At 57.5% G+C, this 13,660-nt stretch overlaps 1 protein-coding gene across 7 annotated transcripts in view; it reads left to right on the forward strand.

The window, feature by feature from the left end:
- Positions 1 to 11,834, forward strand: part of ALDH1L1 (aldehyde dehydrogenase 1 family member L1) — an 84,844-nt gene extending 73,010 nt beyond the window's left edge. For 6 of the 7 annotated variants that reach the window (XM_058437387.1, XM_032149922.2, XM_032149920.2 and 3 more), the window contains 6 exons: positions 867 to 966; positions 2,636 to 2,734; positions 5,395 to 5,560; positions 8,250 to 8,355; positions 9,517 to 9,716; positions 11,560 to 11,834. In XM_058437387.1, the coding sequence (XP_058293370.1) occupies positions 867 to 966; positions 2,636 to 2,734; positions 5,395 to 5,560; positions 8,250 to 8,355; positions 9,517 to 9,716; positions 11,560 to 11,615 (727 nt within the window). In that variant the 3' untranslated portion in view covers positions 11,616 to 11,834. Of the gene's footprint in view, positions 1 to 866; positions 967 to 2,635; positions 2,735 to 5,394; positions 5,561 to 6,721; positions 6,951 to 8,249; positions 8,356 to 9,516; positions 9,717 to 11,559 lie in introns of those variants that run through there. The other variant, XM_058437386.1, reaches the window with a different exon arrangement.
- Positions 11,835 to 13,660: the final 1,826 nt, after the last annotated feature.

Raw genomic sequence — 13,660 nt, forward strand, 5'->3', positions numbered from 1 at the left:
ACACAGTAAATTTTATTTCAAAAAAAAAGAAAGGAAGAGCAAAGCAGAGCTCTGAGCAGCTTCCTGCCCCAGCATCCCTGGTTCTGCTGCTTTCTTCTTCCCAGGCAGGCATGTCACCCAGACCTGCAGCTGAGATGGGTGCCATCTCCCTGGGTTGCTTCTGCAGAGGAGGCCTCTCCTCCCCAGTGGAGCCTCCTACCTGCCAGCTGTTGACTGAGTGTCCAGCTGAGGACAGCATCCCTGCAGTGCATTTCTTGCCCACTGATTTGATGTGTTCATGACTCCCAGCCTCTCTCTATTTGCTCTGCCGCTAATACAGGGAGATGCCGCAGCCTCTGGGCCCCTGCAGCTGTGCCAGCGGATGGTGCTGTTTTGTATTCCTTAATTTGTGCAGCACCAGCTGCGTGCAGGCACTGTGCTTGGCACTGGGGCTGTAATAGGACCCAGACAGATGCGTGCCTGCCCTGGCCAGGCTCATGCTCTGCAGATGGGGTCAGAGGTCAACATGCAATAGAGCAAAGGACAGCAGATGGGGTACACGGGCAGGCTGTGGTTTTATACAGGGTGATCAGAGAGGCACCCCAGAGAAGGGAACACAGGCCTGCAGGAAATGAGGTGTGGACTGGACAGCAGGAAGGGCAGCCCAGGGGGCAGCGGGGCACAGGCCCAGTGTGTACAGGCCGGGAAGGAAAGGCAGGTGGCCGTGTGAAGCCGCAAGGGGCCGGGGGGAGTGGGGAGGAACTGGCCGGGTCTTCCTTCTTGCAGCAAAGCATGCTTTGGGCCTACCCAGGTCCCTGCCACCTGGGGGCCCAATGCCCCTACCTGCCCTGGAGGGATCGGCCCCACCAGCCCTCTGTTCCTTGCAGCTGTGCCATAAGTAACGTGAAGAAGGTGTCCCTGGAACTGGGCGGGAAGTCACCCCTCATCATCTTTGCTGACTGTGACCTCAACAAGGCTGTGCAGATGGTGAGGGCCGGGCCTGGAGGGGGCAGGAACAGTGAGCGGGAACAGGGACTGTGGGGACCAGGAGGCTCTGTCTCTGATTCCACAGCCACACTCACACGTGTAGCCCTGGTGGAGTCCATAGTGTCACCACAAGCATAGCATGGCAGACAGCAGGCTTAGGGAAGAATGACTTGTGCCCTCCAAACATACTTCCCAAGAAGTTTCATAGCTGCCAGGATACCTGAGATCAACTGCCTATAACATATGTGTGTGTGTGTGTATTACATATAAATATGAAATCGGGAAACACATGCCACAGCTCCATCTGTTCTGAAATAAGCATGGCAGCCTTTTCTGTCTGATGAGAGGGCAAATCAGATGTGTTGATCTGCTTCACTATGGTAACCATTGTACCATCTATATGTAGTCCATAACTTCATGCTTGTAAACCTCAAATATACACAATAAAATGTGTGTTTTTAAAATAAAAGAGCAAAGCAGAACTCTGAGCACTTGGGCCCAGCCCTGCTGACAGTGACCCTCTGCCGGTGGCCATGGGTGCACATGCCTGGCTCCACCACTGACTTAGCGGGCAGCCTTGAGCAAGTTACCTAACCTCTGTGGCATCTGTGCTCCCACCTGTGGATAGGGACCATGGTGATACCCACCTCCTGGGTGGCTGCAGAATGAATATGTCTGAAGGGCTTAGATTAGTGGCAAGTGCCACTTGAGACACATGTGTCGGTCCTTGTTCTCCCCATTAGTATTGTTGTTGCCTTGGTCCTGTCCTCACTCCTGTGGGAGCAAACCAGTAAGACCGTGTTCAGCCAGGTCTCCAAATATGCCCCCGGCCCTATCTAAGTTCCACTGTGCCGTAGAGGGTGGCCTAACACCCTAGCATGGGTGTGAAAGGGAGTCCAACCTCATTTGGTGGAGAAACTGAGGGAGGCAGGGGCCTTATTCACAGGCCCGGGTGGACCCATCAGCCCTGGGATCTAGCGGGGCCCTGTGCTGAGCTGGAGGTCGGGGCCCTGTCATTGGCTGTGCAGTCCCAGGTTCCAGGAGAGCCAGACTTGCCCATGGCTCTCCATCCTCCCCTGGGTCTCCCACAGCAGGCGAGTTTGAAAAAGCAGGCTGCCTGGGGCCTTTGTTCTGGACTCCTGCCAGGAGTTCCCTGGGCCAGGGCTGCCCCACCCCTCACCCACCCATGTCGGGTTGCCTGCCTGTGTCCCACCCTCTGCTGTCACCCACCACCTGCTCCGTGCTTACACATATGGCTGGCATCTCTCCTGTCAGCTGCCGAGAGTGTAGACTCTGAAACAGGAGTCGGCACCTCCTGGGCCACACCAGCGAGCCACCCAGAGTGCAGGAGGGTCTCAGGCAGGCCGAGGCTCACTCCCACTTGGTCCCCATGCTCTGCAGTGTGGATGGCGGCATTGTCCTCCAGTGGTGGGAGTTGAGGCGTGGTGTCTCTCTGTCACTGCATGGGCCTCAGCTCCTTCACTTCCCACACAGTTACCTCTCACCTCTCCTCTTGAGGTGACTGAGGATTGAGTGGGGCCCACAGGAGGAGATCAGGACACACGAGTGCCTCCTTTCCCAATTAGAAGAGGTGGCTGGGCCCTGGCAGAGCTGGGGGCTGGTGTCCCAGGAGGAGCAGTGACCTGGTGTTCTTGTCCATTCTCTGAAGGGGATGAGCTCTGTTTTCTTCAACAAAGGAGAGAACTGCATTGCAGCAGGCCGGCTCTTTGTGGAGGACTCCATTCATGATGAGTTCGTGCAGAGGGTGGTAAGTCCTGCCCCAGGGTCTGCAGATGGCTGGTTCACTGGGACAGCAGCCTGGCTGGAGGGGGTTGGAGGAGGGGAGACAGGGCAGGGTCAAGTGAGGCTGGGCTCCTCCTGGAGGACACTCCCCGCCGGGGGTCAGGGAACCCACAGCGGGAGCTGTGCTGAGTCTTCACTGGATTTTATTATTTCGCCAAGAGATAGCAGACCTGTAGCTCAACTGACATCACCAAAAAAGGTCCCGTCTTGAGTTGGCCCCCTAGAAGTGGAGCCTGGGGCAAGAATTCAGTGCATGTGATTTACTCAGAGTGGACTCTTGGGTGAAGCCTGGAAGGAGAAGGGACCAGGAGAGGACCGGACAGAATGGAGCAAGGGCCTGGTCTCAGGTCAGCCTGGGCCTGACCACGGACAGGGGCCCTGGAGCACGAATCCCCCTACACAGGCATACCCCTGGAGCCAAGTGGCCAGGCTGTGGGCCCCTGTGGCAGGTAGGCTTGTCTATGGGCCGCCAGTAGGGGAGAGTAGCTCCCGTCAGGCTTCACAGCCACCTTGCATGGCCTCGGGGATCTGGTGGGCACAGGATAGTGTCTCCCACCAGATGTATCCACTCAGCCACACCTGGAAGAGCAGACTTGATGCTGGCCTCGGGACAGATGGACCGTCCTGAGTCCCCTTGGGAGGTTTGTAATGCCTGGCTTCTCAGTTCCTCAGCGGGTTGGCTTCATCCTCTCCAAGCAGCTCGGATATGGTGGGAATATGGGGCCGACGGCACCAGCATTACCTTCTCACCACATGGAGCCAGAGCGGGACATGACTCCTTCCTCACCACCTCTGTTAGAAAACACTGTGGGGTTGACACGAGCCAGGCCCCAGCCATCCTTCATCCAGGCCATGATACCGGCGGGGAGCAAGCTGAGGTTGGCTTAGCTTCCGCAAAGAGCCCCCCCGCCCCCAGGTTGTGGAGAGCAGCATCTAATCCCAGCGGATAGCGGCAGGGATGTGGGAGAAACAACCAGCAACCTCCACACATGGTTTCAGACAGATGGTGCCTGGGAAGCCAGGGAAAAGGAGGGCCTATGAGCGGAGGGGTGAGGGAGGGTCCCCTGGAGGAGAGCTGGTGCTGGACCCAGGGTGGTGGCTCAGAGTCTGGAAGGAGTGGGAAAAGGAAAGACTTTCTAGGATGGGCTAGAACAGCTTTTGCCATATAACAACCCTCAACACGGAGTGACCGGAAGTGACAGCCCTGCCCTCAGCTCATGATTCTGTGGGCAGCAGTGGCAGTCTAGGCTGGGGTTTGCTGGGGCTCGCCTGGGTTTGTCAGAGCTTGCCCAAACATCTGCAGTGAGTCTCAGGGGCAGCGGGGCAGCGGGCGGCTTCGTGGGACAGCTGTCCTTGCCCTGGGGACCTGCATTCTGCGGCGTGTGCTGGGGCATGTTCACGTGGACAATGGCAGGACTCCTAAGAGTGACAGCACAAGTTGAGAGGCCTCTGGAAATGCACAAAACATTGCTTCCATGCATTGTGCTGCCTAAGCAAGTCACAGGCCGGCCCAGATTCAAGGGGTGAGGAAACAGACTCTACCACATGATGGGAGGCACAAGCTCATCTTCCGTAGTTGGGGAGCTGGCCTGCCTGGCCAAGCGAGGCCCACTGCCATGACGGGCACAGGAATAGCAGGACCAGGATACAGACCCAGGGACTACTGGAGATAAAGTGGCAGTCATGGGGGGAGTGTGGCTGCGGGCACACAGAGCTGTGCACACAAGGTCCTGTCTGGGGGTCTTAAGGGAGTCATGAGACTTCCACAGAAGGGTGACTGCAAGGGCCAGAGTCCCAGGGATAATTCTCAAGACAGTCACAATCCCAAATAAAGGAAGTGAGGCCAGTGTTCAGGAGGCTCAGTAGGCTGTTTGTTCTTTGTATCCAAGATACAAAGCCATTTGATCAGGGCACGGTTTGGGTCGCCAGGACAGGAGCAGAGAATGAAGAACAAAAGCAACCGGGCTTGGCTACAGGGTGGAGACAGGACAGTCAGAGGCAAACAGTGGGCCCTGGTGGGAAGGGCAGAGGGGTGTTCTGGGTGCTGGAGTCACACCTGTGTCTGATTAGGGCTGATTGGGGGTACAGAGTTTGCAAGATGTGAGATGCCCTGGCCTTGGAGGAGGAGGGTCAGCAGACTAGAGCCTTGGACCCCTCCCCTCCACTTAATTTCTTTCCCACTTTGGCACCAGGACTATTGCAGCAAGGCTGGTGTATCCCACCTACCCCACATCCTGGAGTCCCCCGGACAAACAGTTCCTTCAGCTTCTTGGTCCATGAGGCTGGTGCAGGACCAGAGTCAGATACATGTTGTACTGAGCCCCATCTCAACTAGTCAAATACGCTGGCCTCTGTCCTCCTCACCCACACCCCTGTGTACCTCCATTTCCAGCCCATCTGTCGCTGGGCTCCTGTCTCCTTGGAGACTTCTGTCCCTCTGCGCATAGGAGTCATTTGGGATTTCAGCCTGGAAGGTGGATTTAGAGTCGGAATTCAGAAAGCCCTGAGGCTAGAACAGAGTGTGGACTTTCCTCAGGGGTCAGCCGTGAGAGCTGAGTCAGGTGAGGATCATTGTCAGAAACTGCAGCAGCACGAGCCACGCCTGACTTGGAGGACTTTCTGCAGGTAGAAGAGGTGCGGAAGATGAAGGTGGGCAACCCGCTGGACAGGGACACCGACCACGGGCCGCAGAATCACCATGCCCACCTGATGAAGCTGCTGGAGTACTGCCAGCGCGGCGTGAAGGAAGGGGCTACACTCGTCTGCGGCGGGAATCAAGTCCCTCGGCCAGGTGAGTCAGAGTGTGCCAGGCCCGCTTGGGTCAACTGAGGCAGCAGGTCCCATGGCCTCTGGTTCCCTGTCCAGCTGAACTGGAGACAGCTAAAGGCCAGGTACCTGCACAGTCAGGCTGCTGCCCCATCTGGGACCTGGGATGGCCTGGGCTGTGGCTATTTGGGCACCGGCCAGACCCGGGAATGGGACGAGCATTATTCAGTGCTGGTTTAGTCAGTATTGAACTGGACTCTGACTTGCCCTTACTGTCACTGCAGCCTGAGAGTCTCTCCCCCATAGATTCATGAGTCTAGATTTTATGATTTTCCCTCTACCTCACTGGCTGTTAACCTCTCAGCCGTTGCTTCACCTGTTCTCTCAATGCAGGTGCATCCCTGCCTATCCTTAGCTTGGAACACCTCTCATGGGGGACAGTTTGCCTGCAGGATCTCTCCCCTGCAGCAGCTCAGACCCTACCAGATACAGGCCTCCAGGCTCCACCCGACCCAGAGCTCCTGACCGCACAGCCAGTGGCACTGGACACTTCCACCTAGATGTCCCCCAGGCCCTTCAAACTCAATGGTCATTGCAGTGTCCCAGCCAGAGTTGAGCCCAGACACACACACCTGCTGCTCCAGGACCCTCTGTCTGATCGAGCAGTCCAGGCCAGAAGCGCAGCAGCCACAGGGATGGACTGTTGACGCTGCTGCTGGGGGACAGGTGCCATGACTGTCTTCCTCACCCCTAGCTCCTTTGTGCCTAGACCGGGCCTTGCACAGAGTTGGTGCTCAGTTAATTTGATGGCATGGAGGGAAGGAAAGAAGGAATCCCTGACCCTTCTCTTTCTGTGACCCCCATTTAAATTATTGGCCTGATTCTGTCAAATCTGAGAATTGTCCCACTCTGGGCCTCCTCTGCCTCCCTGACCCTTGTGCGGGCTCCCTGCATCTTGCCTCGCTCAGCGTCACAGCAGCCCTCCCAAGTGGCCTTGTGAGCCTGCTGATCCTTTACTCACACAGCTGCCAGGGTCTGGTGACCTCTCCTCTGTTAAGACCTCGCAGCAGTGACCCACCCTCCTACAGTGCAAGTTCAGACTGCTTGACCTCACAGCCAGAGTCCTTCATGATCTATGCTTGACTTGCCCTTGACCTGCACTGCAGCTGCATTTCATTCTCTCCAGAGGCTTCTCGTGCTTTCTTGGGCTCCATGCATTTGCTGCTGCTCGGCTTAGTGGAGGCTTTCCAGTGTCCCCACCTGGAGAGCTCCTGCTTCTTCAGCTCACCGGACATCCAAGCCTGGGCATGCCCGTGTCACAGGGCACCGGGCACTGCACACCGCAACAGAGCTCTCGTGACCATTGCACTGCTGCTGTCACTGTCCACTTACCCTCTTTCCACTCCCGCTGGACTGTGAGTTCCATGAGGCAGGTGGGGTGGGGGCAGCATCACCAGGGCCCTTGCAGGGCAAGGATGGCCGGGTTCAGGATTGGTGGCAGACAGCGTGATGGAGGCCCTGTGCCAGGAGCAGGGCTAGGGAACCAACAAGGGGTAGAGCAGCACCCAGGAGCCAGGAACAGTGGGGAGCCATCACCCCACCCTGGAGGGGGTATGAGAAGGAGCAGAATTCCTGCAGCCAAGTGAGGGGCAGAGCATGAGATGGGGCTGCCTTCTGGTGGCCCAAGGACCAGGATATCAGCTCTCAGGGTCTAGAGGGGACAGGGGAGAGTACAAGGTAGATGGGGAGGGGATGACAGAGGGGTGGTCAGCACGGCTCACATGCCCTGGCAGAGGTGGTGCAAGACTACGGAGTAAACACAGGCCACATAAACCACTGTGCGTGTACATGAGTCACATTTTCAGAATTGTAATCAGTGTTAAAACGTCACTTATATATGTATGAAAAATATTGAAGATTTTATTAAATAACTTTTTAACGTGGTTTGAAATTTTCTATTTCTCTAAAAACTAGAGTGAGAAAATTCCCGGTCTCTTGATTATTCCTAAGTCAGGCAGGATTGAATCTCAGTGAGGTCAGGCAGGATTGACCTCAGTGCAGCAGGTCTCAGGGCTCTGTCTCTAGAGAAAACAGAGAGAAAGCATTTCAGTTGTCAGAAGTGCTTCTGCCCTGGCAACCAGGGCCTGTAGGGGCTGCATCCAGGGTTGGGAGTAGGTGGTCCCTTCTTGACTGGAGAGCATGAAGCTGGGCCTTGGTAGGGACCCCGGGAGGGCAGAGGGAGGGAGCCCCAGGAGGTCCAGTGTCCGGAGCTCCTCCCCTCTCACCTCCTCCTACTCCACGGGTTGTAGCCACCAGGGTCAGTGGCAGAGGTGCCTGGGAGGTTTCACCTGCCAAAGAATCTAGGAGGTTTTAGATTAGCTGTCACCAGAAAAGCTCAAGTCTTTGCTTCAGCCATGGCTTCTGGCACTAGGACTGGACGGACTTGGGATCAGGTCTCAGCTCTGTCACCTGCCAACCGGCGGCCCCATTTCCCTCAACAGCACTCTGTTAAAAGCATGGTGAGACCCACATCAAAGAAGCCAGGTGGGAGAGCCATCTGCAGCGTGGTGACACCCATCACATGGGTGCCACGACCCGGTGCTTATGTCAGGTCATCCGCAGGTGGCTGGTGTGGCCCAGGCCCTGCTGATGGAGAGGCTGGACCATCGGGCACTGTGTCTCCCATGTGCAACGGGCCTCTGTCTCTCTTGCAGGGTTCTTCTTTGAGCCAACTGTTTTCACAGATGTGGAGGACCACATGTTCATAGCCAAGGAGGAGTCCTTCGGGCCTGTCATGATCATCTCTCGGTTTGCTGATGGGTAGGGAATCCTGCTGATGTCTCAAGGGCCCTCTCTCCCACGTGTTACTGGGGTCTTCATGTGGGCTTTGGAAGGTAATCTATGGGCGGTCAGGAGGAGAACTCAGGCAGGGTGCAAGCCGTGGACACCCCGCCTGTGCCGCCTGCTGAGTCTCCACACCCCTGAGAAGACAGCCCAGTGACCTGGGGCTTTGAGTCCCCCTGTGAGCAAAGGCAGCTCCCTTCCCTGTCCTTGTCCCTTGTCACATGCTCTAGCATGTTTCTCGCAGCCTGCTGGGCTGTTTTAAGGTCTGTTACCATGCACTAAACCACCACCCACACCGAGTGGCTTGGAATAATCAGAGATTTATTTTACTCATGGTCTAGGTTCAATGAGGCAAACCCATCTCTGCTCCATGCAGTGTCTGGCCTCAGCTGGGGTGACAGAGTGGCTATCCTGATGCTGCTGGGGATCTCCCGGGAGGCTTCCTCCGCGTGGCAGCCTCGGGGTTGCGAGGCACCTGGTTCCCTTCAGAGGCCAGGTGGAAGCCAAAAGGCCCTTTATAATCTAGCTCTTTAGAATCCCAGAGCATCCCTTCCACCACAGCCTATTGATCAAGCAAGTCACCTAGGCCAGCCTGGGCTGGAAGGGAAAAACTGTACTCCACTCACAGTGGGGCCACTGAGGCCCATGCTGTCACTTCTCAGGCCTGCCCCTTTCCTCCATAGCACCTTGGAGCAAATTGCAAAATCGTGCCTCGTCCTCATATTTTACTGTCCAACTATCAAAAAAACCCCAGAAATTATCATCGTATGTCAATGGTATTAGAATAAGAGACTTCACTGCCACCTAGCCAATAAATATGGTTTCAGTAAGTCTCCAAATCACTGATGTCTGGTGAATGCCCAAACTGCCGCGGGCACATGTGGGTCCTTCTGGCCCCCTGCTCCCAGTCTGTGGAATAAAGGGCTCACCCCATGATCCAGGAGCCCCTGTGGTGGCTCCCTGCCCATGGGCCTCTGCCCTTCCTCCTCGCTCACAGCCCAGCCCAACCCCATCTTGCCCCCGACGCTGCAGCCCAGCACATTTTCTCCTCGGAAGGTCTACACAGCTGGGGTGTGGAGTGGGCCAGGCTCTCCTCTGTACCTCCCTCAGGGAGTTCTTCCTGGACTTTCTCTCCAGGGACGTGGATGCCGTGCTGTCTCGGGCCAATGCCACGGAATTTGGCCTGGCTTCTGGTGTCTTCACCAGGGACATCAACAAGGCCCTGTATGTCAGTGACAAGCTCCAGGCAGGCACTGTGTTTGTCAACACGTACAACAAGACCGACGTGGCCGCTCCCTTCGGAGGATTCAAACAGTCTGGATTTGGCAAAGATCTAGGTAACCTACTCCTGCCTGGGGGATTGCTTTCATTTATTCATTCAACAAACATCTGTTCAGAACCACTTAGTGCCAGGTCCTATCCCAGATGCAGGGACGTAGCCTTGAACATGATGGCTGTCAGGGCTCGCTTCTTACTGGGAGGGAACTTGTGACAAGTCTGTGAACAAGATGTTTGCAGGGGTGGGTGGTGCTGGGAAGAAGGCAAGAAGAGTGGCCTGGAGGAGACACTCCGGCCAGGAGGCAGTGGGGGCCTCTCTGGTGTGGTGGCACCTGTGCTACCCAGACCTGCATGGCAGGGAGGAGTTGGCCGTGAAGACCCAGGGGCACATGTTTCTGGCTGAGGGTTCAGCAGGTCCTTGGGGGAACCAGCTTTGGTTGTGGAGCTGCAGAGAGGCCAGAGTGGTGGAAGTGGGCCAACGGGGAGCAGGAGGGAGGAGAGGAGGCCTGAGAGGCAGGTAGGGGCCAGATTAAAGGCCCATGGGCCATGGTCAGGGGCTCAGGTTGCGTCCTTGGTGTAAAGAGGAGCCATGGGACCAAATGTACCCCCGGGTGAACACCACGGGTGTTGCAAGTCTCCCAGTAGAGATGAAGTCACCGAGGCGGCAGCAGGCGGAGTCCCCCGGCACACAGCGCAGTCCCCCCAGTGCTCCGCCCGCTGGGTGGCATGGAGTTCTGCTCCGGCCGTCTCTCCCTGGGCTGCTCCAAGCCTTGGCCCTCGTCCTGCTCTCTCAGCAGAGGGGACTAGACAGGTCTGATGGGCAAGCTTGGCAAGGGTGGCTGGCAAGGTCCGGGGAAGCCATATGCTGTCTCAGAGGTCCCACCTGTCTCTCCAGGCTCCTGTGCCAGCCCAGAGACCACAGGGAAGGTCATGCTGAGGCTGGGGGGTCAAAGGTGGTCACTGTTTCCAGTTTTCTCTCCTCCCCCTGCCCCCATCTTTCAAGCCCTGCAGAAGCCCCCAAGGGTGCCCATGAGAGGGGCCCATGTGTGCCCACAGGGCTGGACTCACATGCACGCACTTGTAGGCTGGACACTCCTGCTTCCTCTGTCCCTGTTGGCCTCCTCTTCCTGCCTTCTCCCAGGCCACCTTCCTGGTGTCCACCAGGGGAATCCATGAGGCCCATGGCCACCCAGGGAAGGCTGTGGCTGCCAAGTCCCCAGGACGTGATCTGGGACCCTTATGAATCCTCCCGAGTTCCCCCAACCCTAGTCCCCACGTCCTGCTGAGAGGACCAGCACCCTCCTGGGACAGGCCCACAAGCCAAGCCTTCCAAGTAGACCATCTGGGCAGGCCCAGGACCTCAGAGGGATGGGGCAGTGCCACTCCTGGGGCCAGCCAGAGCTGCTGGGGAGCTGTCAGGCAGCCCCAGGCCTCACACTTGTCATGGGGCTGAGACGCACCAGCCACATAGCACTGCCAAGGTCTGGGGCCTCAGGGCCCTGCGAGGCATCCCCTTTTCCCAGCCACAGCTTGATGCAGCCGTAGCTGGGGGCAGCCATGGGAGAAGAGATGGGCCAGTGAGTCCAGGCAGTAACGCCAAGTCTCTCCACCCCCTTCCACCTGAAGGGGCTTCCCGCTGTCCAGACAAGGCGGTGGGAGCCGGGAAAGATTCTTAAACGGCTGCCTCAGATTGGCTTTGTATTCTGGGGAGTCCTGGCCCACTATCCACTGCCAGGGATAACCTGGGTAAGATTCATGACCTCGCTGGGCCTCGACTTCTCACCTGGAAGTGGGGTGAGCCAGAGCTGCCCCCACGCGGCTGCTGAGGAATAAGACACTTGCAGCCCCCAGCAGTGCCCTGCCTGTGGTGGGAGCTGCTGTGACCTTTGTGGTGTCTTACAGGAGAGGCGGCTCTGAATGAGTACCTCCGGGTCAAGACGGTGACCTTCGAATACTGAAGAAAGGTCTTTGTGAGAAGAGAGTCCCTGCCCCTCCCTCGCGGCTAGGGCCCCCTCCCTCTTGAGCCTGGGTACACAGCACCTCCCACCTGGGGTGCTAGTGGAAGCCCTCCTGCCTGCACCCCATGTCTGCATCTCAGACACCCTCTGTCCCGTCAGAAGCAGCCCTTGGCTGGGTGAGGCGTGCCCCTCCCGGGGAGAATAAAGCTTCTGAAGAGAGTCCGTCCACATCTCCGCGTTTCTCTGCTCCACCCGTGGGTGTTCCTGGGTGGGCCTGGAAGTCGCACAATCACCTGGGTATGATGGTGTTGCTTGGCCTGGGAGAGCCAGACACCTGGGGAGAGAGACAGGAGGAAATGGGTGTGGGTCATCTCAGGCCCCAAAGAGCAGAAACTGCGACAGAGTCGGGGTGCAGGAGGTTTGGAAGGGTAACCCCTGGGAAACAGGTGGGAAGACGGGGATTGAGCTGGGTGAGCCCTGGACTGGGAGGCAGCTCAGACTCCCTCAGCAGATGGGGCCGGTCCCTCGCGCCTGCTCTGTCAACACGGCCATGCTCTCAGCCGGTAGCCAGCCCTACGGCCTGCAGTGGAGGGCCGGGCCCAGCTGGGAATGCCAGGCAGAGCTCCTGTCTTCCGTCTGACACGGTGTCTCCTGTGTACCTTTATGGCTTCTCCTTGGCCCAGGGACCTGCCCTATAGCTCTCTTTCCTGTGCCCTCTCCCTGTGGGAGCTTGCGGCCCTCCTCTCTGCACCCACATCCTATAGGCACCAAACACTGCAACCTGACCTACCTGCTGTTACCTCAGTTTCCCCACATGGACCTCTCAGCATCTCATCTCCCCACCCACCTGCCTCTCCCATAGGCCCACTGTAGCCCCCTCTGTCCCTCCCCATAGGCCCAGCCATGCTGAGAGCTCCGGGCCCAGCCTCTGCATGTCTGGGAACATCTTCAGGCCTCTCTGTGCAGCATGCTGCCCTTCAGAGGCCTGTGAGTTCCCTGTCTCCTCAGGGATTCCCCGCCCTGCTTTCCTTTATGATTCCTGCTGTTCTAGGAAGTATGCGCTTCCGTAAAGGCCTGTCCAGACCCCACCTTTTGAAGGCTGCCAGTAGCGATAGTAACAGGCAGTGCCGAGCTCCATACTGGCTACACTTCTGTCCCTTGAGCCCCAGCTGGATGCCAGGCAAGGCTCCAAATCCTCCATGAATGTTTCTCTTGCTGCTCATGATCCCAGGGAGGCCAGAGGTATTTTTATCAACATTTATAAATGAGGAAATGGAGGCAAAGGGACATTTAACTGCCCAAGGCTGCACAGCTACTGTGAAATTGTATTCCCCTTACTTCCCAAATTAGGAGGACGTTGAAGCCCCCTCTGCCTGCAGAGGAACTCACCCCTCCCAGGTGCCGAGTCTCCCAGAATAGGCCTTGGCTGGGGGTGGCCTGGCAGAGGTGGCTGTGCTCCTGGGCACCCACACCCACCGTATGGGAGGCTCTACTCTCCCATGGCCACCCCACCTAAGCAGGCCTTGCTGGTGATGCCCTGTGCACTGCTGGGGTCAGGCTGAGCTCACAAGGCCTTTCTAGAAGTCCAGGAGAAACCCACCAACTCCCACTCTGTGCAGTTCCTCAGAGCCTGAAGCCCAGGCCCAAGCCAGGCCCCCGGGGAGCCTCCCTTTTCCCGCTTCCCACCTGCCTTCTGCGGCAGGGTTGGCTCAGACCCCAGAGTGCTCCTGGCATGTCCAGCCTTACATCGTGCTGTCTCCAGATGGAAAAGAATGTGCCTTCACTTCTGCCTAAAGCCTTCTGGGCTCTGTTGCTAGCTCAGAATTGGTCTTCTACCACGATGCCTGGTGCTGGAGATGGCAGCTTCCCAGAGAGAAGCTGTTCCCCTGTCCCTAGCGGTGGGACTTGCCCTAGCACGCACCACTTATACCAGAACAGATGAGTCCATGTCAACCGCTTCCTGAGTTCCCCGTGTTCTGCCTCAAACACTACCAGGGCTGGGGTATCCACGGCAGCATCCAAACACATGCAGCTGCCTCTCAGCT

This window comes from Hylobates moloch, unplaced genomic scaffold, assembly GCF_009828535.3.
Source record: "Hylobates moloch isolate HMO894 unplaced genomic scaffold, HMol_V3 SCAFFOLD_4, whole genome shotgun sequence".
Lineage (NCBI taxonomy): Eukaryota > Metazoa > Chordata > Mammalia > Primates > Hylobatidae > Hylobates > Hylobates moloch.